Genomic DNA, 25,652 nt, shown 5'->3' with positions numbered 1-25,652 from the left:
AATAAAACGGCAAATAATAAAAACTTAAGAAACCACATATAGTTGGTGGGTAGACAAATTATTTTTTTCACATTAAAATGAACAAAGCATTATTAGAGCCCTGTAGACATGACAAAACACGACTATAGTCACATTTATACTCTTTTTATTTACAACATATTGCGCAACTGCAGGGTCTTGAGACACATGCTAACTCGCAAACTAGAGAGCTAGCGACCTAAACGGTAGCCTTCAAGTTATTTCCTTTAAACTTAAATAGCCAAAAACTTCCCACTTCCACACGGATAGGGAGGATAACTATTAACAGTTATTTAATCTTTAACATGAACATTAATCAAACGTAATCATTTTTTCTGGGTACATGATACCATACAGCATCCATATCAAACTTGCCGCACTAACATTAAACTTTCATATCAAGGCGGGGGCCTCAAACTTGTGTCCTGCGGATTACATTTGGCCCGCGGGCCGTGTGTTTGAGACCCCTGTTTTAGAGTATAAAACAGAGTATAAACGAGTATAAAAATGCCACAGCTGTCTGCGTGTATATCTGTCTGTCTGCGTCCGTCGCTCATCAGCTTCGCCTGATGTCCCTTTGCTCCCGTCAGCGTAGGATGCTTTCCTCTGCGGGGTTACTTCCTGTCACAGCTGACACCCGCCTCGCCTTCGCCATCTGAGGCGGCCTGTAGACATCCATCAGCGAGGAAGAGGAGGATGAAGGGAGTGGATGCTCAGATACCACAAGGTGTTTGCCGCTTCCTCGGCTGATGTGTTTCAGACGACGGCAACAAAGCAAACCGCGTGAGAGCGCTGACCTCAATCTCAGCAGCAGTCCGGAACATTCCGGTTCTATTACAAACACAACGCAACATCAGCAGGCGGGACACAAAAAAAGACATCACAACAGGAAAAACATCTCATGAGTGGACTGCTGAGTTCGGCTCAATGAGGGGCCGCAGCTTTGCTACCTCCACCAGGGAAGGTACGTCTCATCTTTTTTTGTTTTGATTGTTAGTGTGAGGAATTTCACCAAAACCATAACCCATTTCTACAAAACTTTGCGTTCACAAAAAATCATGTGCTGTTGCACTGTTGAGTCGGAACGAATGTGAACATGAGTGAACGGACTGGCTCGACAGGGCTGACCGGATCTATGCACAGGGGGGACTCACAGGCTAACGACCAAAATGAACGAATTGAACGAATGAATGCACTTGATTGTGCTATTTTGTATATATTCTGTCGTATGTTTGCGATGTTTGCTCAAAATAAATTACAAACAAACAAAAACAAACAAACAAACAAACGAAATGAACGGATCTTTTTACTGAATGAACCGGAATGATCCGGTTCACTGAAATGAACGGTTTTGCCCACCCCTACCCTATACAGTGGTGCCTTATTTTTTGTTATGAATCTATCAATGGAGCCTAAGAAGGTTGCAAGTACCAGCATTTTTACAAAGACGAGAGATACCCTATTGAATTGAAGAATTAACTCACAGCAAAACATGCAGGTGGTGTTTGTCCTGTCCAGCCATTGGGGTAAATAGTATTATTGATCCAAATGCCCTTACATGCTAAACACATTTACTCTAAGCTATGGAGTATTATTTGGCTTTATTTGATGGTTTTTGTTATGCAAATTTGGAACAGCTGGATCAGAGCAGGAGGGGATAGAAAAGAAGAAAAAATAAAACAGAAGGGGGAGTGCGGGGATAATACAAAGTGAGACATAAACAACAACAACAATTGCAATGACAATAACAACAACAGAAACAAACATGACTACATCAACAAATGTCAATGATGGTTATAATGGGTCACAATGGAGAGAACAAAGTATTAAATAGCCACAGTGATATTATTGAAACGAAACAGTCAAACACATTAGTGGTAATAGTAGCAATGAAGATGTGAACCATGATAATAAACAGAATGACAAGAGAGGGACTCGTCATTTATATGTGTTCCATAATTGTTTTCTGCAGTGGAATTGTAAATCAAAAAAAGTGTGTGTTAATGTTTTTTGGGTGCCAAAGATACACTGGATTTTGTTTTCAGTTTGAGTGCGACCTGAAGTGGATTCATGATACAAACCGAGGTTCCACTGCAATTCTAGTTTTACATGCAGAAATCTGCAAAATCATCAGGAACGATGAATGAAATAGGTAAATCAATAATTTAACATAACTTTTACCTTTATTGAAGACTTGGTAATGGTAATGGTTTAATTTCATTTGCATCAGAACATGCATCAGATTACAATTGAGTGCATCCCATAATCAGTTCACAGTTCCACATGTCCAAAAGGAGTAGGAAGAAGCAAAGCTTATTAAATCCTACCCCTCCATCTGGTACTTTTACAATCACTAACTGTTACATTTGTTCACTTCCTGCTTTCCTAATATAATTTAAGTTTTTTTTTAAATAAATTTTTATTTAAAAAAATTATGTAGTTCAAATTAGATTTTTTGTAAAAAAGAAATGTTTAACTTTATAAAAAACTTACATTTGTTCACTTCCTGCTTTCCATAATACAGTTTAAGGTTTTTTTTTTACTTTATTAATTTAAATTTTTCATTTTATTTTTTTTATTTTTTGTCAGGAACCGAAGTAGGAGGTGATATGAGCATCCAATGACATAATGGATACCATAGTAACTGTCATTATATAGTGATATATATAGCACATCATGATTCCACATACTGAAATGCTATGGCTTTTTAACATAGTCCTAGCATATAACGTACTTGGAGATGAATAAAAAGGTACTTGGACCTTTTTATTAAACTGCTGACACGTGCAACTTTTTTGGCCCCGTGTAGGATTATTTTGCAGTCTAGACCACCTAGATATAATATTGTATAAGTGAAAGTGTACAAAAAATGGGCGAACCTATCATTGGTGAAAATCTTGAGTATATTTCCATAAAAAAAAACATTACATAATTCGTCCTCTGAAGCTCTTTTTCAGGAGCAACCATTTGTTGGATTATTCTTTCTTCTTGGATTTGTTATCCAACCAACTGCCTTCCAGTCCTTCTGTGCGACTGTTACTTCATTAATGCCGCAGCACACTGGGGAGATAAAAGACATCTCACGCTGTGTTTTTGCTATTTTTGAAATGTTGGAATTAGATCTTCATTCAGCACTCGGTGCCGTGCACTGGTGAGCGCGTGGCACCGCTGCTTACCTCAGCGCTCCATATCATTCAAAATCAATAGCGCTCTGTGAAGAAGATGCTGTGTGAAGAACAGGGCTGCAATCTTTTCCCATTGGACACAGTGTGTGTGTGTGGGGGGGGGGGGGGGTATGTGAGTGAACGTGTGTGTGTTTGAGTGAATGAAAACAAAAACTGTTATCACAGCCAACCTGAAGCAATTATGCACGCCGTCGGCATTCCCACCAACTCACAATGATTCCTTCATGATGATCCTTTACTTCCATGTGAGGAACATCCCTGATCTTATTTAAATCCTCTTCCGCTTTATTCAGCATCGTTGTTTGTGTTCCATACGGGGTGTTTAGCGATGCAGCTAATGTTTTCTTGAATGCTTTTCCTCCTGGGAAAGTGTTTATACAGTACAACATGGAGGTCATCGTAGCTTACCGGCTGGCTCTTTTTTAATGAAATCAAAGTCTCTCCGCAGCCTTGACCCTTTTCTAGTATGCTAATGCACACACAAAGACGTGCTTGTGGGCACTAAATACCTATAAATATGACTACAAATCATTCAAATTACAAAGACAAAACCGCAAATTTGCGAGTAATATATAATAGGAGTATAAATACCAACAAAAACAGTCTTTGCTGACCTCAGATCTCCATGGCGACCATTGAACTGTTCACTTTATTCCACAAAAACAGATGTATGGTGGCACCCATAAATAATCATGGATTGGAAAAATATTTTGTATGTGTTGTTTCTACATATATTGGAACACTTTTAGTACCCAGCCATATCAAAATTCAATAATTGTGTTTTTTGATGCACCCTAATATATATATATATATATATATATATATATATACAGTAAACCTCGGATATATCGGACTCGGATATATCAGAAATTCGCTCACAACGGACAGATAAAAAAGAACCGATTTTTCTGTAATGCATTTCCAATAAAAATTCATTGCATATATCGGATTTTTTATAATGGATTTCGCCTATTTCGGACAAAATCTCCAGTCCCGTTCCAATGCATTTCCATTAAATTTCCCTCGCATATATCGGATGGCCGCATCGTGGCGCTCCGATTCGCCGAATCGTGACAGGCCGCTATACGACGTCATTTGCAGCGTTTGCAGCGTTGCCTGCGCGTCCAGGTACATTGGAAACATAGTCAAGGAAGTGCCTTTTTATAACAGATAAAATCCGATTTACGCATATACCAGATATAAATCCGATATATGCGTAAAACAGACATTTTCCGGTATACGCATATAACGGATTTCGCTTATATCGGACAAAACCAGTGGGAACAATTGAATCCGATATATCCGAGGTTTACTGTATATATATATATATATATATATATATATATATATATATATATATATATATATATATATATATATATAAACACACAAACTCGGATCGTAGAAGAGTGTATATGATGCAATCAAAGTGCCATTCACTACAGGCGCTGGTGCTGACTTTGAGGACCTGTCATCTTCATGCAGGCACTTGGACGTTATGTGTCCAAGTGGAGCACAAAGCTGTACAGGACGCATCTGAACACATTAAAGTGTTGTAACGGGTTCAAAGATTAGTGGTGAGTGAATATAAATAAGCATTCTCATGTCTCAGCACATTTATATCAGCCACAGCATAATACACAGGAGGTGAGTGTTCATCTGGAAAAATGCAGCTCCACTGGGAGATGCTTTTTTTCCTCATCTATTCTCCCACGTTTATCAGCTTCATGCGATGAAGCGCCAACAGCCATTGCGTCCAAGAGGCCGATATGTGACCCACACTGTGCTTGCAATCACCTCCCACGAGACGCCATTTATTCTCCCTGAATGAACAACAAAGATGGAAGACTGTTCCAACAAAGGCGGACTGTCAGACTGATGGATACTGAACCACAACAACAACCAAGTGTGGTCCAACATTTTCCTACAGCGAGCGTTTAAAAGAAGTAAAGCCTTCACAAAGCTGGGGTTATTTTCACACGTTTCACCTCTGATACAAATGTTAATTACGTCTCATCCTTTAAGGAATAATGTTGTGAAGGAGTATTAGTTATATACTGTTCATTATATATATACAGTAAACCTCGGATATATCGGATTCAATTGTTCCCACTGGTTTCGTCCGATATAAGCGAAATCCGTTATACCGGAAAATGTCCATTTTACGTATATATCGGATTTATAGCCGGTATATGCGTAAATCGGATTTTATCAGTTATAAAAAGGCACTTCCTTGACTATGTTTCCCATGTACCTGGACGCGCAGGCAACGCTGCAAACGCTGCAAATGACGTCGTATAGCGGCCTGTCACGATTCGGCGAATCGGAGCGCCACGATGCGGCCATCCGATATATGCGAGGGAAATTTAATGGAAATGCATTGGAACGGGACTGGAGATTTTGTCCGAAATAGGTGAAATCCGTTATAAAAAATCTGATATATGCAATGAATTTTTATTGGAAATGCATTACAGAAAAATCGGTTCTTTTTTATCTGTCCGTTGTGAGCGAATTTCCGATATATCCGAGTCCGATATATCCGAGGTTTACTGTATATATGTTATCTAGCTTGGACCCATATTTCTGCATGCTAACTCTTTTCATACGCTTTGAAAAAAAGTCACATCCACACGGGAATGGATAGCTGAGTGACACAAAGCACACCTACATGTTGCTCTGTGGACAGATAGTATGTGGATGGAACCATGTGACACACCAAACCATAGAAAGGATGTCTTCGGGTTTTCAAGGCTCATGGAATGACGTGCTTCGTTTTGGGAGTATAAGACGAGAAAATAATGGGCGAATTTTCACTGCGGCGAGTGTAGAAATCGTCCCCCCGAGGACTCTTAAGTGGGTTTTGAATAGAGGATATGGGAATCTTAACGAACCAAATCATAAAAATGAGAACCCGATTGTTTATTCCTGACAACAATACCTAATACAGACGCACGGGCTTATCTGCAGTCCCTGTATGCCTACAAGTAAGCGGGTCTTAATACAGCGCAGCTGCAAAAAGCACCCTTCCTTTCCCTGCCCGGCCTTTTATACACTCAAGATTGTGTAAGAGTCCTGGGCCAATCCGCTTTCGCCATTGCCCTTGCTTGAACCGCTTTCATGGTTTGTTTGCTGGGCCATCAAGGCGTCTGGAACATTCTGCTTTTCCTTTGTTGCAAGCTGTCACATGCGTTACTCAATGTTTCCACCTTAACTGTCAGTTGTCACGTTAGTCAAAAGAATTTTGTGTGGGTGCGTGTATAAGTATCTTTTGTCTGTATTTGTGAGACTATGTGTTTGCTCTTATCTTTAGCTAGCAAAATTGAGGAAATACCTTCACGAGTCATCAAACATGTTGGGTTGTCATCAAAGTTCACTTCTGGTCATGTGAGGGCGACGGGTCGGTCTGTGACATACGTGTTTTTGAAGGGTAGCAGATTTGCTAGAAGAGACGGCATTTTCAGATTTTCCCAGTCTGTAAAATACAATATAAATATTTCAAATATTCCGTTTCAGGAAAATAGTCCACACGGGAAACCCTCATGGAATGATGTGCTTCGTTTTGGGAGTATAGGACGAGAAAATAATGGGCGAATTTTCACTGCAGCGAGTGTAGAAATCCTCCCTTAAGTGGGTTTCGAATAGAGGATAAGGGAATCTTAAAGAACCAAATCATAAAAATGAGAACCACATTGTTTATTCCTGACAACAATTCCTAATACAGACGTCCGGGCTTATCTGCAGTCCCTGTATGCCTATGAGTAAGCGGGTCTTATTACAGCGCAGCTGCAAAAAGCACCCTTCCTTTCCCTGCCCGGTCTTTTATACACTCAAGATTGTGTAAGAGGCTGGAGTCCTGGACCAATCCGCTTTCGCCATTGCCCTTGCTTGAACCGCTTTCATGGATCGTTTGTTCGCTGGGGCATCAAGGCATCTTTTTCCTTTGTTTGCGGGGGCATCAAGGCATCTGGAACGTTCTGCTTTTCCTTTGTTGCAAGCTGTCATATGCGTACTCAATGTTTCCACTTTAACTGTCAGTTGTCATGTTAGTCAAATTTTTTTTATGTGGGTGCGTGTATAAGTATCTTTTGTCTGTATTTGTGAGACTATGTGTTTGCTTTTATCTTTAGCTAGCAAAATTGAGCAAATACCTTTACGAGTCATCAAACATGTTGGGTTGTCATCAAAGTTCACTTCTGGTCATGTGAGGGCGACGAGTCGGTCGGTGAAATACTTGTTTTTGAAGGGTAGCAGATTTGCTAGAAGACGGCATTTTCAGATTTTCCCAGTCTGTAAAATATAATATAAATATTTCAAATATTCAGTTTCAGGAAAATAGTCCACACCATTCCCGTGCGGATGAAACGATAGGCCCTAAATTTCATCTTGCAAGCCTGCATCAACAGTAAGTTCCATCCATTCATCATTTTGAATTTTACATAATAAAAGTGATTATTCTCTACAAAATGAATTATCTATTAATATTTTGGGGAGTCTGGAACAGATTAATCACATTTACATTATTTCCTATTAGAAAAATAGCCTATTGTTACATTTTGGTGAGGATCTGAATGGAAGTGCAGCCACAGGTACACACAAACACCTACGTAACTGTTTTGTACCTGCACCACCTTTTGGTACCCAGCCATTGTGGTACAACGCACAGTGGTAGGGTACTTTCTTTTTCAACAAAAATAGGCTTTTGTTTGTGAACGTACACAAGTCAGAAAGTCGAGCTGCGACTGCAGCGTAACGCCGCCTTCCGCTCTTGACGCACCTTGTGGGAGTGCATGCAGTGGCAGCGCTTTAATTAATGAGCTGATAGCTATGGACGCATTAAAGGGGAACAGATGAGATCCCACAAATGATGAACGAGGGTGGGGACGTTACGCCCTTGATGGCTGGCACAACATGTCACGTTGACTCACAGAGACGTATTTAGCTCCGTACTGAAGAGCTTCTACTATTCTGGGGAAATGGTTTCACCAGATTTAAGAGTTAGCCTTTGGGAATGTTAGTCCCTTTGTGGAGTCAGAAGTCATTGATGTTGGTCTTGTTTTCGCTGCTACACACCAAAATCTTCCAAGTATTCCGTGATGGAGCTTGTTTTGAGATCAGGGCATTCTCCACAAAGTTGGAAACATATCAATGCAATCAATTTAACATTGTTAGCAGTGGAATACTGTTGAGCAGGACTGCTCAGGATGGATAGGATCATGGAACGAATCCATGAGAGGGACATTACATGTTAGAGACCTTGGAAATAAAGTCAGAGAGGCCAGACTGAGATGGTTGGAACGTGTCCAGAGGAGAGATAGTGAATATATTGGTAGAAGGATGCTGCCAGGTAGGAGGCGTAGAGCAAGACCAAAGAGGAGGTTTATGGATGTAGTGAAGGAGGACATGAGGGTAGTTGGTGTGAGAGAGACAGATGCAGAAGACAGGGTTGGATGGAGGAGATTGGTTTGCAGTGGCGACCCCTGAAGGGAAAAGACAATATACATACGTATTTGCTCCGGACTATAAGTCCCACTTTTTTTCATAGGTTGGCTGTTCCTGCGACTTATACTCCAGAGCGTCTTATAAATGAAAAAAGTGTTTATGTTCCATAAACACTGGACACCTTTTGTGTTCATGTTTATTTTTGGTGTAGCTGAATAACCATTGTGTTAGCATATCTTACACCTATTCAGCCTGTTCTCTATTCTTTTATTGTTACAACTTGCCTTCCAAGAGGACGTAATGTCGATTTGGGTCAAGTAGTTCGTAAAATAAATTACCCGCAAAAAATGCGACTTATACTCCAGTGCGACTTATGTATGTTTTTTTCTACCTAATTATGCATTTTTGGCCTTGTGCGACTTATAGTCCAGAAAATACAGTATATATATTCATACAGTATATATTCACAGGTATACGTCAGGCTGGCCACAATAAAAGGCTACAAGTAAATTTGGCGTTGGGCATGTTAAGGGGGTGGGGTAATCAAGGTGGAAGTGAGAAGGGCTAGACGAGCTAATCAGTTTGTGGTCAACTGCTCTGTTTTGCTGTCTTCCTGAAGAGCTGTGCTGTATTTTCCCTCTGACATGTAATATTTACGACATTTTTTCATAAATTTACAACTTTATTCTCGTACATTTATGTCATTTCTCGAAATCTCAATTTTTTTAAAAATTATTTTGCACTAATACTCCATGTTGAAATAAAAGGGTAGCTGTAAACATTAAAATTAGCAAGTAAAGAAGTAAACAACATTGGTATTGCACAACTGGATACGGCAGTGGCAGATCTATCTATCTATCTATCTATCTATCTATCTATCTATCTATCTATCTATCTATCTATCTATCTATCTATCTATCTATCTATCTATCTATCTATCTATCTATCTATCTATCTATCTATCTATCTATCTATCTATCTATCTATCTATCTATCTATCTATCTATCTATCTATCTATCTATCTATCTATCTATCTATCTATCTATCTATCTATCTATCTATCTATCTATCTATCTATCTATCTATCTATCTATCTATCTATCTATCTATCTATCTATCTATCTATCTATCTATCTATCTATCTATCTATCTATCTATCTATCTATCTATCTATCTATCTATCTATCTATCTATCTATCTATCTATCTATCTATCTATCTATCTATCTATCTATCTATCTATCTATCTATCTATCTATCTATCTATCTATCTATCTATCTATCTATCTATCTATCTATCTATCTATCTATCTATCTATCTATCTATCTATCTATCTATCTATCTATCTATCTATCTATCTATCTATCTATCTATCTATCTATCTATCTATCTATCTATCTATCTATCTATCTATCTATCTATCTATCTATCTATCTATCTATCTATCTATCTATCTATCTATCTATCTATCTATCTATCAATCAGCTACTTCCCCCTGGCCATCAGACTGCTCAATGCCAAATAAGCCCCTCTACCTGCCCACACGCACAACCAAAACTTTAAATTATTATTATTTATTCAAAATTATTTAAATTATTTGTACAAATTACTGTTTGCTGTACATTGTTCATGTTTGATGTCATCTATTTATTCTCCACATTATTATGTATTATTTATTATTATAGGGAGCCAGGCAACAACATTTTGTTGGCAATTTCACTGTTATTGTGCAATGACAATAAAGAAAGTCTATCTATCTATCTATCTACAAAGGGGGTCAGGGAGGGACTTTAGGGAGTTGTCCAGAATTGTGCTTTCATGCTTGTTTAAACTCATTCAGAATCACATTAGAATTATTTTCTTGTCTGTGCTTATTTTAGGGCATGAAAGTGTTGCGTTCATGGCCTCTGGCTGAAGGACAAACATGGAACAAAAAGTGTTGAAGGTGAACAAGCATGTTTCCTCATTACAAAGATCATTAGTGTGCAATTAGGTCAGAATACTTCTCGACTGTGTGAGAGTCGACTGTAGCTTGGAGAGAAAAAAAGTCTGCTATCAGAGAACGCAACGTTACATTTTGAAAAGATATCAAAGCGGTAAAGTTTGCAGAAAGATGCTTTGAGCTCATTCCCGAACTCCTATCTGCATTCCCGTCAAGTCCAAGTCACAACAGCTTGATCATTTATTCACTCGCACATTTTCCTCTCATCTAATTTCACCGAGCTGGCGCCTCGTTCTCATTTGGCGGGACACCTGGCTGAGTTTAAATTTTCATTTCTGCTTTCTGGCAGTATTTGTTGTGAGCGTAATTGTCCCTTTTCTTCAACAGGACGACTCCGCCTGGAGTGGTGTCGACATTGATGGCATATAATTCCCGAGTCATCCGCCGCCACGCAGGGTCTGCTCATCCACCGCGTCGTCCTCAAACATTTGCGGTATGAAACCTGCGTGGCTTCCATGTGGGAGGCATTTAGGAGGATATCGCCCACCTCAATCCAATCAATTATTTAAAGCAGGTGTGAGCAAACGACGATGCTTAGGCTATATACAGCCGTTAAGCTTTTTAACCCAAACCGTCAGACATTTTTCCAGATCTTTTTTGAAACCTTTCACGTTGATGCTATTTTGAAATTACCATAAATCTCCAACTAGAAATTCAAATGGTTTCTGAAGCGAGAGACGCTGTCTGGTGATATATGGGTTGCTACAATAATCGTAAGGATTACGTCACAGCAGCTCCAGGAAGATGAGGCTTTGATAGAAAGCAGGGTGGGGGGAGAGTGGGGGGGGGGGGGGGCAGTTGAAGCCCGTGTGACAAGAGAGTCAGAGGAGCAAACTTTTGACAACAAAGTTCAACAGTAAAGTGATTGTCATGTTTTGGAATCTGTCTCTCTGCTGCCGCCGTCTGTTTGTTTGTTGCAGTGCACGCAGGTGCGGCTGAGGCGGAGTCACCCGGCACACCTGCGGCTAATTCTCCAGTTCCAATCCAATCCACTTTATTTATGTAGCATATTTTATAAACAGTTTTCCAAAGTTCCAAGAGTTTCCAAAGTGCTGCACAGACTAGTAAAATAAAAAGTAAAATACAAAAATAAAAGGTACAAATTGAATTTAATCCAAAACTAAAAGAACAAATAAATAATAATAATAAAATAATAATAGTATATAATAAAATAATAAATAAAATAATAATAAATAATAATAGTCATAATACAAATTAATTTAAAAAATAATAATAGATAATAAAAATAATAAAAAATAATAATAAAAATAATAGTAAAATAAATACATAGAAATAAAATAGTAAAATTGATATTAAAATATTAAAAACAAGAAGCAAAGCAATAAAAATATAAAAAATAAAACCAATTAAAATAAAAAGAAAGAACTAAAAAAATCAAATAAATAATAATAAAATAATAATAGAAAATAATAAAATAATAAATAAAATAATCATAAGTAATAATAATCATAATAAAAATAATTTAAAAAATAATAATAGATAATAAAATAATAATAAAAAAATAATAAATAATAATAAAAAATAATAAATAATAATAAAAATAATAGTAAAATAAATAAATAGAAATAAAATAGTAAAATAGATATTAAAATATTAAAAACAAGAAGCAAAGCAATAAAAGTATAAAAAAATAAAACCAATTAAAATAAAAAGAAAGAACTAAAAGACACAGGACCATACGACTCACTCCGAGTTAAAAGTGGGTTTTAAGACGAGACTTAAAGCTTTCCATGTTGGAGGCCTTTTTTACTTGGGAGGGGAGAGAGTTCCATAGCTTGGGGCCAACCACAGAAAAGGCTCGGTCTCCCCTGGTCTTAAGTCTCGTCTTGGGCACCACAAGTTGGAGCTGGCCCTTGGATCTCAGACCTCCAGTTGCCAGATTGTACTTCATGTATCTTTTGCTGCACCTTGTCTTGTTCTGTTGCCAAGTTCGCCACAAACACCTTGCCAATCTTTACTTATGTAAATACACGGAAATGCGTGTAACGTTGTGCCTTTGCTTTTGGACAGTCACTTTTTTTTTTTTTGGTAATCCGAACAACCACATAAAAAAATCTGATTTTACCAAAACATCCGAATTGGGTTTCGTACCCTGCAGTGAAATTAGCCTTAGTCATACCAACGTTAGTGCCACCCTAGTCGAAGTTAAGAGCGCTAGCCGTCAAGCTAAAATGTACATCTGCACAGCCACACTAACTGGCACTCGATGTTTACTGTTTTATAGTTCATAGTACATATTGCTAATCCTTTATTCATGTTTATTCTGGCTGTTTTATTCACGACAAACCTGTGAAATTAATTTATACTTTTTTCAGCTGGTTTGTTAGCTAACATTTTTAGCATTCAGTAATGCAAAGCAACATCGATGGCCTGGATTTTCAAAACGTGGTTATTTTTCAACCACTGCTTATGTAGGCCTAACCAACCGTTAATGCTAAGGAGTCCACTGGGCCAGTTGGTGCCATTTGCTGTGGCGCTGAGAGTCGCCAATAAGGTGGCGTGCAGTGGCTGAAAGTGCCTCCCAATTGGCTTGTGGTGGCCCATAACAGCGACAAACATTGAGTTTGGCGGCAAGAAAGTTTCAAAATGTTTAAAATCTTTGTCAAGAAATCGGCGCAAAGTGTCCGCCAAGTGGAACCAAATGTCGCAAACAATCCGCCTATTGGAATCCACTGGAATGTAATGGCATGATCCAAGTTGCGCCAATGATGCGAGGAGTCCACTGGGCCGGTGCCAGTTTGCGAGCCACTACGTACCGATCGCATAATCTTTGGCACCAACTGGCGCTGGCCCGGTGGATTCCTAACATAACATTCACGGCACCGTAATCGGGTTGACTTTAACTGGCTGTTACGTTGATGTTAAAGCTGGGGTCCCCAACCTTTTTTGCACCACAGTGTGATTTGGGTCTTTTTTCACAGACCGGTAATGTGTGGCAGAAAAATGGTAAATTTTTGGTCAATTAGTTTGCAAAATAAATTACCCGCAAAAAATGTGACTTATACTCCAGTGCGACTTATATATTTTTTTGACCTAATTATGCATTTTAGCCTTGTACCACTTATACTCCGGAGCGACTTATAGTCCAGAAAATACGGTATTATCTTCTTGGCACCAATATTGCTTGTGCTGAGCAAAATATTTTTAACCAAAAACATTTTTATTTTATTGTGTCGTTCATAAAGTATAGTATAGCTTCTTTCTTTGCAGAATACAATTTGTATTTGTATTTAAACGTGTCAAAGTAATTTTTCTCATAGGAAATCATTTAAAAGGGACCTATGATGCTTTTTCCACTTTTCTGACCTATAAATGTCGTTAGAATGTTGGATTCTGGTGTTAAAATGCCAAAAATTCCGATAATGAGGTTTGCGCAATTGGAAGTGGGTTAGCTAAAAGGGTTAAGAATTTAACCGGTGGTTAAGGGTTAACCAGTGGTTTAAATTACCGTGTTTGGAGCCCAGAAAAACCCTTTTACAACTAACCCGAGACCAATAATGAAATGTGGACTATTACATACAGTATACAGCTGTTTAATGGTATATTCCATTGTATAGCTCGGTCCCCTGCACGATTGTTTAACCTTTGATTGCTCACCCCTGATCTATAATAGCACTGTGCGGGACGCTTCCAAATTTGGCTTGCTTTAATGAATTCCTAATTGACGCCACATGAAACAGATGAGAAGCCTTTAAAGCCTTCAAAGAAAAATCCTAATGTGGGTGATTTAAATCCTCCTGGAGGCTGAAGATGTAAATAGAAACATGTCTAAAGCCCACACAGAGAGTGAAATGAAAGATGAAATAATGAGCGATCCTTCTGCTGGGACCCTCAAAGAACAACAACAGGAGAAGAGGAGAAGAGGAGAAGAGGAGAAGAGGAGAAGAGGAGAAGAGGAGGAGAAGGTCGCGTCCCCTCCGGCCATACTCACAGTTTCAATGGAAACAGCTCAGCAGCGAATCTCCCTGAAACACACATGCAGGGCAGCGACCCTGCCAGCGTCTCCCAGCAGGAGAGATGTAAACATTACCCGTCACTGTTGGGAAAGTGGATCGGGCCGAAACGTGACAGGCTGATGATGGTGTCCTGCAGACCAGAGGATCACAGTGAGTCACAATCCACGCTCCCATTCTGAAAATCAACTCTCTGCTTGAAGATCAGCTTTCCAGGAGACTCAGGCCATGTCCGCAGATTCATGGAACAATAGAAAAACATTTTTTTGGTACTTTTTCACATGGTTTTGTCAAAAAAAACAAAGCTTTGTGAAGACAATTCAAGACTTTTGTGGAAAATATCAAACGCAAAGCGACACTTGTAAGGTAGCACAATCTGGCAGCATGTGCGTGTCCAAGCATGGCTTATAAGAGGCCTGATTGCAATTGCTCTCAACTGCGTGGCGGTGGCTCCGCCCTGGCAGGACCAGCAGTGCACTGCAACAAAGAGCAGCTCCAGCAGAACATGACAAATGTATGCAGAAATGTACATCGTTGTGACACTACAATTAGGTTCAGAGGCAGCTGAGATGTTACTGAAATGAAGCCAGCCAATGTTCTGTTTGCAGGCTTCTGATAAGGGTTGTATATTGTATCCATATTACCCCAAATTGTTATTTTTTAAACAGTGTTGGTGCTTAAACGGTGCCTGAACTGGTACTTGAAAAAGGAAAACGTACCAAGTATGTCCAAAAGTATCCAAAAGCAATGCATACTGTTTATAGCATAGCAAAGAATATCAGCATGACCGTAGATGGAAATAACGGGGTTTAAATAAACGACATTACTAATGCCGTTATTTTTTTCAGTAACGGATAATCTAACTAATTAGTCTTACTGTCAGGATAATGCCGTTACCGTTTTCGACACCACATTACTGAAGCCGCCTAAAAATATATCACCAACTTCATAACTAATCTGCAGCGCAGCGTTGCAGAGTGACAAGGGAGGGGGTGAGATAACCACATAAGCAATGAGGATTGGCTAAGGTTTAGTAAAATGTGTCTTCAGCCAATCAGAGAACTTGGGTGGGCGGGTGTTTAGAGCAATCCAAACAGGGCTCTACATTAAAAAGAAAAATGACTTGCCCATGGGGAATCCTTAAGGTGAGAACTACTTGCCCCCTTGCCCCATGTAAAATGAAAAGACTGCCATAATGATATCATCTCATTTTTGTGGCAACATATGAGAATCTCAAATAAAGATGAAATGATTATCATTTCTTGTGGTTGTTTTCCTCCATAGATCATGACGTTGCATGGAAATCTGGATTGTCAAGAGACTTCTAGGCACTTTGCCTTTTAGAAGTTGTGCACCACAATGAAACATTATTGAATAGACACATTTGTGTACTAGTAAAGTGTTTTGAATCCAGAAAAAAATGCTCAATGGTCAAACAATAATTTGTGAAGCAAAGGTTAGAAAAATCCACAGAGAAATGGAAGTGCTAGATTTTGTAGCTTGTGCAAAATCAGCACTTGGTATTGGATCTAATCGGTGGTGTTTCATTGTGACCACTTCAAATTGTCACAGCAATGTGATTCACTCATTTGATTTGCTGCCGCTAATAAAATACTTGTTTAGGAGGCACTGGTTCATCACTTTTTGCTGTTTTCCTTCACAAGTTGTTGAACAATTAGACCATGTTGGCAGGGACGCCATGATAGATGTTTTCCTAGTCAAACCATCGCTGATTGGTTGATCGCCAACAAGAACGGGTGTGGGTAAAACGCGGACTGTGGACTCCAAAAAAATGTCCCCCAAAAAAACTTTGTCCACGTCTTTGCCTGTCTTTCTACACTCTTTACAGCCGTTAGTATAAATGATTTATACTTTATACCAACCTGTGGTATGGAATAAAGAAGACAATCCACGATGACTTGCCGTATATTCACTCTCAGGATTTATTCTTCTTCTGTCGTTTTTTTTCACCGACTCTATACCACCATCGCTGCTAGCACCCCCTAGTGGACTTTACGGTATTACACCCAAACACCAACAATGGAGATTTGGATTATTTTAGACACAAACATATTTATGCATTTTAAACCGTTTTTTTTACCATGTTAACTTATAGAATCTTTGTATGTACCAACAATTGAGATTTGGATTATTTAGACACAAACATATTTATGCATTTTAAACACTTTTTTTAACCATGTTAACTTATAGAATCTTTTTATGTACCTTACATGCCCAACACTGAACACGACCCCTCTATCATTTAATTTTTCTTTATGGCGATCTTGGTGGAAAAGCATTTTATTTTTTATTTTCCACTTTATTTCCACCCTCGGCCATCTCTGTGTGGAGTTTGCATGTTCTCCCCTTGCATGCGTGGGTTTTCTCCGGGTACTCCGGTTTCCTCCCACATTCCAAAAACATGCTATGTTAATTGGCCACTCCAAATTGTCCATAGGTATGAATGTGAGTGTGAATGGTTGTTTGTCTATATGTGCCCTGTGTTTGGCTGGCCACCAGTCCAGGGTGTACCCCGCCTCTCGCTCGAAGACAGCTGGGATAGGCTCCAGCACCCCCCACGACCTTAGTGAGGATAAGCGGTAGAAAATGAATGAATGAATGAATTTTCCAGTTTATTTAAACTATGAAATATATCATGATACATTTGCATTATCCTGGGGCCATGCATGTTTTTTTTTTTGTCGTGTCCAGCCATTGGAGAAAATCGTAGACAGGTGTAATACCTATACTGCATATTATATTTTACAAAAAATGTGCTAGTGTTAGATATTTGTATGCCCAACAATACATACAGTAATGTTAGCCAGCTAGTGTCAGCTAGTTATAAAGTAGGCTAATTTTTTGATAATACTAACAGTCATGAAAAACACATACACAATATCATATGAAGATAATACTTACATGTATTAGCACTTGATGTGTAAAATAATCTTCCTGAGGGGTGACACGTGTGGTCTACAGTTAATTTATTCCTGACAGCCAAAGTTGATAAGAATCAAAGGTTCCTATTGGATTCCATAGAAAATGCATGCGGGTCATTTTTGACCCACTTATGGAAGGTTGGGGTAGTAACACAAAAACAAAAAAATCTTAAAATGTATAAAAAGTAAGTTAAAAATGTGAATGGCATGATATCAAAAACATGTGTTTTGAGGAATACCTGGAATATGAAATGATAAAAAATCTTCATTACAAAGATGTTTCAAGAAAACAACCTGACCGGGTCATTTTTGACCCACTTATGGAAGGTTGGGGTAGTAACACAAAAACTACAATTTCTTAAAAATGTATAAAAGGTAAGTTAAAAATTGGACTGGCATGATATCAAAAACATGTTTTTTTAGGAATACCTGGAATATGAAATGATAACAATTTTTAATTACGAAGATATTTCAAGAAAACAACCTGACCGGGTCATTTTTGACCCACTTATGGAAGGTTGGGGTAGTAACACAAAAACTAAAATTTCTTAAAATGTATAAAAGTAAGTTAAAAATGTGAATGGCATGAAATCAAAGATATGTTTTTTGAGGAATACCTGGGATATGAAATAATGAAAAATTTTCATTACGAAGATATTTCAAGAAAACAACCTGACCGGGTCATTTATGACCCACTTATGGAAGGTTGGGGTAGTAACACAAAAACTACAATTCCTTAAAATGTATGAAAGGTAAGTTAAAATTGTGATATGATAGTAAAAACATTTTTTGAGGAATACCTGGAATATGAAATGATAACAATTTTTAATTACAAAGATATTTCAAGAAAACAACCTGACCGGGTCATTTTTGACCCACTTATGGAAGGTTGGGGTAGTAACACAAAAACAAAAATTTCTTAAAATGTATAAAAGGTAAGTTAAAAATGTGAATGGTATGGTAGCAAAAACATGTTTTTTGAGGAATACCTGGAATATGAAATAATGAAAAATTTTCATTACCAAGATATTTCAAGAAAACAACCTGACCGGGTCATTTATGACCCACTTCATGCATCTAAGGGTTAAATATGTTGTTTTTTATTTTTGGAATTGTTTGCATTTTGAGGTTTTATACCAAAAGGACAACTATGAGTCTGGAATCGCCATCATGGCGGTGTGCTTGTTCCTCCATGTTTTTATATAGCTGTCCCAGATTTGCCCGCAGACAAAAAGTGCTGTTTTAATCAGATTTAGATTCCGACGACAGCAGCAGTTTTATTGATGGTCCAATTAGGAGAGAATACTTACTTAGTCTATGAGGCCCGCAGCTTCCTTGAGCCACGTACTGTCGTCTTTCTCTTTCTCTGCTAAACTCACAAAAGACCCGTTTTGGCTCAAAACGCAGTGACAGCAGGACGAGATGGAGGCGATGGAGTGGTCATTTCCACAACTTGGAGTTGTCACATCCACCGGCCGGCGCTGATACACATGCTCTCGTGCAACTGTTGTTTGGTTCTGTGCCACAACTACTCCCACTGGGGTGATTTGCGTTCCACGGGAACTTGTCGACATGAAACGTTAGACGAAGTGGAACTTGTCACAAAGTAATCAGGTGAGACGGCAACACAGTGACGAGGCCAACCAAGCATGTCGTGGCACATGTGGCCAAAGAAGGAGGAGGATGAGGCAAGGAAGGACGTTCCTGTGGGTTCTGTCACCTTGTTTGATGTTTAAAAAGAAATCACAATCAGCGCTCACCCTTGATGTATTGTGTTCAGGGGGTGGTGTGCGGCGTGCTGAGCCTTGGCACGATATGATAATGCCTTCTCTTTTTTGTCGTTGGAGACAACTGCACCCTAAGGGTCCATGCAACAATCAGGTTCTCTGCTTCCTGTTGTCTAAAATGTCTTATGGAAGATGTGCTCAGTGGCTGTTTTTGTGTAGGAGCATGTTTGAATTCCACTTGGATTTCATATCTTCTGCCAAGATAATAACATGCTGGCGCTTAACGTTTATGCATTTAAGACTCTGCACTGCAACGTGACTGGTAGCGTTGGCCTGCAGACGACGTCTTCCTCAAGTGACCACGTGCAGGCAAACGCGACGCTGAGACACATCAGCTCATTTCACGCTAATGTAAGTTAATTTAGTGAGAGGAAATGATGTTGGATGATAAATTTGCATGTATTAAAATGTGAGGTGTTCATTTCTGAAGCTCAGGGTCATGTTAGCCTTCATGAATGGAGAAGCAGGAAAAGACTAGCGCTGTGTTTAAGTGCAAGCAAGGCATGGCCTGAAGCACTACAAGCAAGCCCCCGTTGCTGCGAGGCGTTCATTCCATTCCTGCAATTAGACATGAATGGCCGTCTGAAATGTAAGTACGGTACAACATGACACAAAAATACGATCAGCGGCATTCAACTTTCTTCCTCGTGGAAATTCATCAAAGAAAAGAATACAAGGAGTTGATGTTTGCTAAATACAAGGATGAAGAGTCTTGAACCAGTCATGATGTGCTATATATATCACTATATTGACACTTACTATGGTACCCATTATGTCATTGGATGCTCATATCACCTCCTACTTTGGTTCTTCCTACTCCTTTTGGACATGTGGAACTGTGAACTGATTATGGGATGCACTCAATTGTAATCTGATGCATGTTCAAATGAAATTAAACCATTACCATTACATCGTATATGTTTTTCTAATGAACAGGTGACATTCAAATGGCTGAGTCTAACTCTTGGAGTCCATGTCAACACAAGTACCCATTATGTCATTGGATGGTCATATCACCTCCTACTTTGGTACATGACAATTAATAAAATAAAAATAAAAATAAAAATAAAAATAAAAATAAAAATTAAAATTAAAATTAAAATTAAAATTAAAATTAAAATTAAAATTAAAATTAAAATTAAAATTAAAATTAAAATTAAAATTAAAATTAAAATTAAAATTAAAATTAAAATCAAAATTTATGAATACATAAAAACTTAAATTATATTAGAAAGACAGGAAGTGAACAAATGTAACAGTGGTGACAAAAATAAAATAATTTAAAAAAAACACTTAAACTTAAACACCACGAGGGGACATGGTGGTTTGTCAAAACACCGCTAATGGTGAGAGAAAACAGCAGAACATAAAAACAACATGGGGGTCGCGGCATAGCCAATCATAGCAGTGGGTGAAAATGCACTGCTAATTGATAGCTTATACGTACCTGGATGAATATGGGAGGCATGACAGACACACAGATACTTTGTATCCCTCTATGTAATGATAGTTTTATCTCATAGCGGTTGAGGCAGCAGTGCTGACCAAGATAAGGCCTGTAAGTGACGAGGAAGAGTATCACAAGTGGATCAATTCTGACCCTGGTGATGTTATAATATGCACATTAGATGAATAAATGTACGCCCATCACAAACTTTGTGTCACACTGATATTTTCTCACATTTACAGTCTGCCTTTGGTCATATTCTGGACCCTTTTTGGGGGTCTGGAGACCCTTAAACTGTGGACAATCTGTCTAGCGTCAGTCTTGCTGAACTCTGTTAGATGGATCTAACCATTGCAATCAACTTCCAGATGCTACCTTTGATTAGCAGTCGGGCCCAATTTTGTCATTGAAATAAAATGGGTCAAATTTAAGGGGCATCTGGAGGGGCCAAAACAGCGGACAATTTGTCGGCATTATGATTTTTTGTAAACAGTGTAATGGCTTCATCTGGTACCTAGAATGTCTGATCCAGGTCATATTCTTGACCCTTTTACCGGCGTCTGGTGACCCCATCTGGCGACATCTGTCTGTCCTTCTTCATTTTTCAGCTATTATTGATAGTTGTTGACTTTTTGTGTTTAACAGTTTACCTGTCTCTCTAAGGCAGGGGTCTCAAACTCAATTTACTTGGGGGCTACTGGAGCTAGGGTCTGGGTGAGACTGGGCCGCATCAGGTTTTCCAAAAAAAAAAAAACGCATTTATTTAAAAACAGAAAAATATACAAACTTTTTCAGTGCTTTGGTTCCAATTTTCTACAATAAAAGCTCTGATAAAACATTCCACTGTTCTCATATATCTTAATTTTTATTTTTCTAAAAAATAAATAAAGAAATCAAGAATAAAGAAAATCAATCAATCAGTAATAAATAAATATAATAATAATAATAAAACGGCAAATAATAAAAACTTAAGAAACCACATATAGTTGGTGGGTAGACAAATGATTTTTTTCAGATTAAAATGAACAAAGCATTATTAGAGCCCTGTAGACATGACAAAACACGACTATAGTCACATTTATACTCTTTTTATTTACAACATATTGCACAACTGCAGGGTCTTGAGACACATGCTAACTCGCAAACTAGAGAGCTAGCGACCTAAACGGTAGCCTTCAAGTTATTTCCTTTCAACTTAAATAGCCACAAACTTACCACTTCCACACGGATAGGGAGGATAACTATTAACAGTTATTTAACCTTTAACATGAACATTAATCAAACGTAATCATTTTTTCTGGGTACATGATACCATACAGCATCCATATCAAACTTGCGCTGGCCGCACTAACATTAAACTTTCATATCAAGGCGGGGGCCTCAAACTAGTGTCCTGCGGGCCACATTTGGCCCGCGGGCCGCGTGTTTGAGACACCTGCTCTAAAGTAAATGAAAAGAATGAAAAATCTGATTAAAATTCTTCTGAGGTTACTGTATATCAGACCAAGCCTGTACTGTGTGTTGAAACGGCTTATATTAGCACATTGTTTGAGTTCTTTACTCTGTCCGTTCCACAATTTAATTCCACGTACTGATATGCTGAAGGCTTTTTGTGTTGTTGGTGCGTACAAATGTTTCAAGATAAATTGTTCCCTCAGGTTGTGTTTGTCCTTTTCCTGTTGCGAAGAATTGTTGTACACAGTTGGGTAGAAGGTTATTGTTTGCTATGTGCATAATTTTAGCAGTTTGATATTGCACGTTTAGTTTCAATGAATAAAGTGATTGTGTGTTCTGTGCAATCAGCATTGTGGCTTACCCTAACATATACACTTAGTGAACCTGGTGCATGTCTTTCTCTACACAATAACTCAAATAGAATTTTTGGTTCAGAATACATTTTCCTCATATATTCATAATGTGAATATAGACTACCGCTCAAAGGTTTGGGATCACTGGGAAATTTTTTCGCCAGTGAGGCATCTTTGTCTTAAACTACACACTCAGATATTTGTCTTCTTGCACAGTTGTGCAGCGTTTTTCTGTCCTTGTTAGACCCAGTTTGTGCTGCTCTCTGAAGGGAGTAGTTAACAGCATGGTAAGAGATTTTTTACATGGCTTTTCTAATCATCTATTAGCCTTATAAAATGATGAACTTGGAAGCGCGCAGACTTCACAGCTAGGAGACCAGGGTTCAATTCCACCCTCGGCCATCTCTGTGTGGAGTTTGCATGTTCTCCCCGTGCATGCGTGGGTTTTCTCCGGGTACTCCGGTTTCCTCCCACATCCCAAAAACATGCTAGGTTAATTGGCCACTCCAAATTGTCCATAGGTATGAATGTGAGTGTGAATGGTTGTTTGTCTATATGTGCCCTGTGATTGGCTGGCCACCAGTCCAGGGTGTACCCCGCCTCTCGCCCGAAGACAGCTGAGATAGGCTCCAGCACCCTCCGCGACCCTCGTGAGGATAAGCGATAGAAAATGAATAAATGAATGAGTTCTCCTCCTATTTTGTGTGGAAGTGGTAACTTTCCGGCTTCTTATTTTGTCTTTTACCACCCTCGGCCATCTCTGTGTGGAGTTTGCATGTTCTCCCCGTGCATGCGTGGGTTTTCTCCGGGTATTCCGGTTTCCTCCCACATTCCAAAAACATGCTAGGTTAATTAGCCACTCCAAATTGTCCATGGGTATGAATGTGAGTGTGAATGGTTGTTTGTCTATATGTGCCCTGTGATTGGCTGGCCACCAGTCCAGGGTGTACCCCGCCTCTCGCCCCAAGACAGCTGGGATAGGCTCCAGCACCCCCCACGACTTTTGTGAGGAAAAGCGGTAGAAAATGAATGAATGAATGAATCTTTTTTCCTGGTTCTTTTCATAAAACTCATGTTAAAATCTGGTCTCATTTCATCCTGGTAGACCCAATCTCGTGCATGGTTTAGTCTCGTGACACCCCTGTTCTTCAGTGTTCATCAAAAGGACATGCCCTACAATGCGTTGCAGCTAAAAAATCTACGAGAAAGAATAATCTCTGCTTCATGCCATCAAGCGTCAAATAGAGCGCGCTGCACGCTGTTGATTTGCATCTCGCTGTGTGAGGAAACTTCATCATCATTCATGTTGCGTCTAACAGTGTGTGTATTTAAATGATGCAGTGGAGTTCAGACTAGCATGCAGTGATAGAGTGGGCGTTCCTGCATGGACACACATGCCCTGGAAAGAGCGCCTTCGCTGTCAGCGTAAAGATAATCCATTCTCCTTCATCGGTGCCTGCTTAATGACACCTAAATACACCTTTAAATATACAGTATCATGTTATAGCCAAAGTAGCGCTAACAGTGGTAACAACAAAAGGATTGTCTTTGAAATTGTCTCAATAATTCCTATTCCTCACAACTATCTCATGATGTGTTCACACTTTTCAGGCACAAACATTTCCACAATTTTTTGGAAAGTAAGTCATCATTTTAAATATTTATCTTGTTTTGTCTCCTCAGCGTCAAATCTTCATGATACTGAAAGCTACCCCCGCGTTTGGAGCTACGATAAAACTTGCTTTTGATGTCAAACTTTTCTTCCTGGGAGCACTCTTGGAGGATTTCCATGTAATTCCAAGTAATTTCACCTCCATGAAGGCCTGTTTACTGCAATGACATTTATAGATCTGGATCATCCACAGATTCATCTTGACGTGGGGCTACCAGTCTTGGATGAGGGCTAAATGTCCATGTGAGCATTCAGTCATTCATTCTTTCTTTATTTCTTTCTTTCTTTCTTTCTTTCTTTGTTTATTTCTTTCTTTCTTTCTTTCTTTCTTTCATTCATTCATTCATTCATTCATTCATTCATTCATTCATTCATTCATTCATTCATTCATTCATTCATTCATTCATTCATTCATTCTTTCTTTCTTTCTTTCTTTCTTTCATTCTTTCATTCTTTCATTCTTTCATTCTTTCATTCTTTCTTTCTTTCTTTCTTTCTTTCTTTCTTCCTTTCTTCCTTTCTTCCTTTCTTTCTTCCTTCCTTCTTTCTTTACCGCTTTTTCTACCGGGGGGTGCTGGAGCCTATCCCAGCTGTCTTAACCTAGCATGTTTTTGGAATGTGGGAGGAAACCGGAGTACCCGGAGAAAACCCACGCATGCACGAGGAGAACATGCAAACTCCACACAGAGATGGCCAAGGGTGGGGAAAGACAAAATAAGAAGCCAAAAAGTTACCACTTCCACACAAAATAGGAGGAGAACTCATTCATTCATTCATTTTCTACCGCTTATCCTCACAAGGGTCGCGGGGGTTGCTGGAGCCTATCCCAGCTGTCTTTGGGCGAGAGGCGGGGTACACCCTGGAGCCAATTACAGCCAGCCAATCACAGGGCACATATAGACAACACACTCACATTCATACCTATGGACAATTTGGAGTCGCCAATTAACCTAGCATGTTTTTGGAATGTGGGAGGAAACCGGAGTACCCGGAGAAAACCCACGCATGCACGGGGAGAACATGCAAACTCCACACAGAGATGGCCGAGGGTGGAATTGAACCCTGGTCTTCTAGCTGTGAGGTCTGCACGCTAACCACTCGCCCCCATGTGAGCATATGCACCAATTTCTATTTTCATGTATGCCTGCTTACGTGAGGAGAGCCGTTGAATGTGGAATATGGATTTAAGAAGATCTTTTGCCCTCGGATCTGCGTCTGTTTGAAGGGCCTGAACCCTCAAACTAATCAGCATGTTGATTTGAGGGATTCCCGCAGCCAAGTAGAGGAAGAATGTGCCTCTGAATTGCATCTGTGGGCAGAATGCAAGATATTTAATGCATTCATTATGCATGTCTTGGAGGCAGATACCTGTTCTGT

General features: G+C 39.1%; 1 protein-coding gene and 1 long non-coding RNA gene across 6 annotated transcripts in view; one reads left to right on the top strand and one right to left on the bottom strand.

Moving 5' to 3' along the window:
- The first annotated feature begins 695 nt into the window (after positions 1-695).
- The window catches only part of pold3 (polymerase (DNA-directed), delta 3, accessory subunit), a 39,744-nt gene continuing 14,787 nt past the window's right edge, over positions 696-25,652 (top strand). Inside the window, exons 1-4 of one of the 5 annotated variants that reach the window (XM_058081465.1) lie at positions 696-982; positions 7,532-7,605; positions 10,524-10,588; positions 10,973-11,078. In XM_058081465.1, coding sequence (XP_057937448.1) covers positions 11,004-11,078 — 75 coding nt within the window. In that variant the 5' untranslated portion in view covers positions 696-982; positions 7,532-7,605; positions 10,524-10,588; positions 10,973-11,003. Of the gene's footprint in view, positions 983-7,417; positions 7,606-10,523; positions 10,589-10,972; positions 11,079-25,652 lie in introns of those variants that run through there. The other 4 variants (XM_058081474.1, XM_058081457.1, XM_058081492.1 and 1 more) reach the window with 4 other exon arrangements.
- On the bottom strand, positions 6,718-16,553 carry LOC131135513 (uncharacterized). The gene is made up of 3 exons (XR_009131612.1): positions 16,503-16,553; positions 14,598-14,752; positions 6,718-7,490 (listed from the first exon to the last, which is right to left on the bottom strand). It is a non-coding gene; the product is annotated as an uncharacterized LOC131135513 (long non-coding RNA).

This window comes from Doryrhamphus excisus, chromosome 1 (assembly GCF_030265055.1).
Source record: "Doryrhamphus excisus isolate RoL2022-K1 chromosome 1, RoL_Dexc_1.0, whole genome shotgun sequence".
Classification (NCBI taxonomy): Eukaryota; Metazoa; Chordata; class Actinopteri; order Syngnathiformes; family Syngnathidae; genus Doryrhamphus; species Doryrhamphus excisus.
The sequence above is the reverse complement of the archived record's forward strand: the minus strand, read 5'-3'. Positions and strand labels throughout refer to the sequence as shown.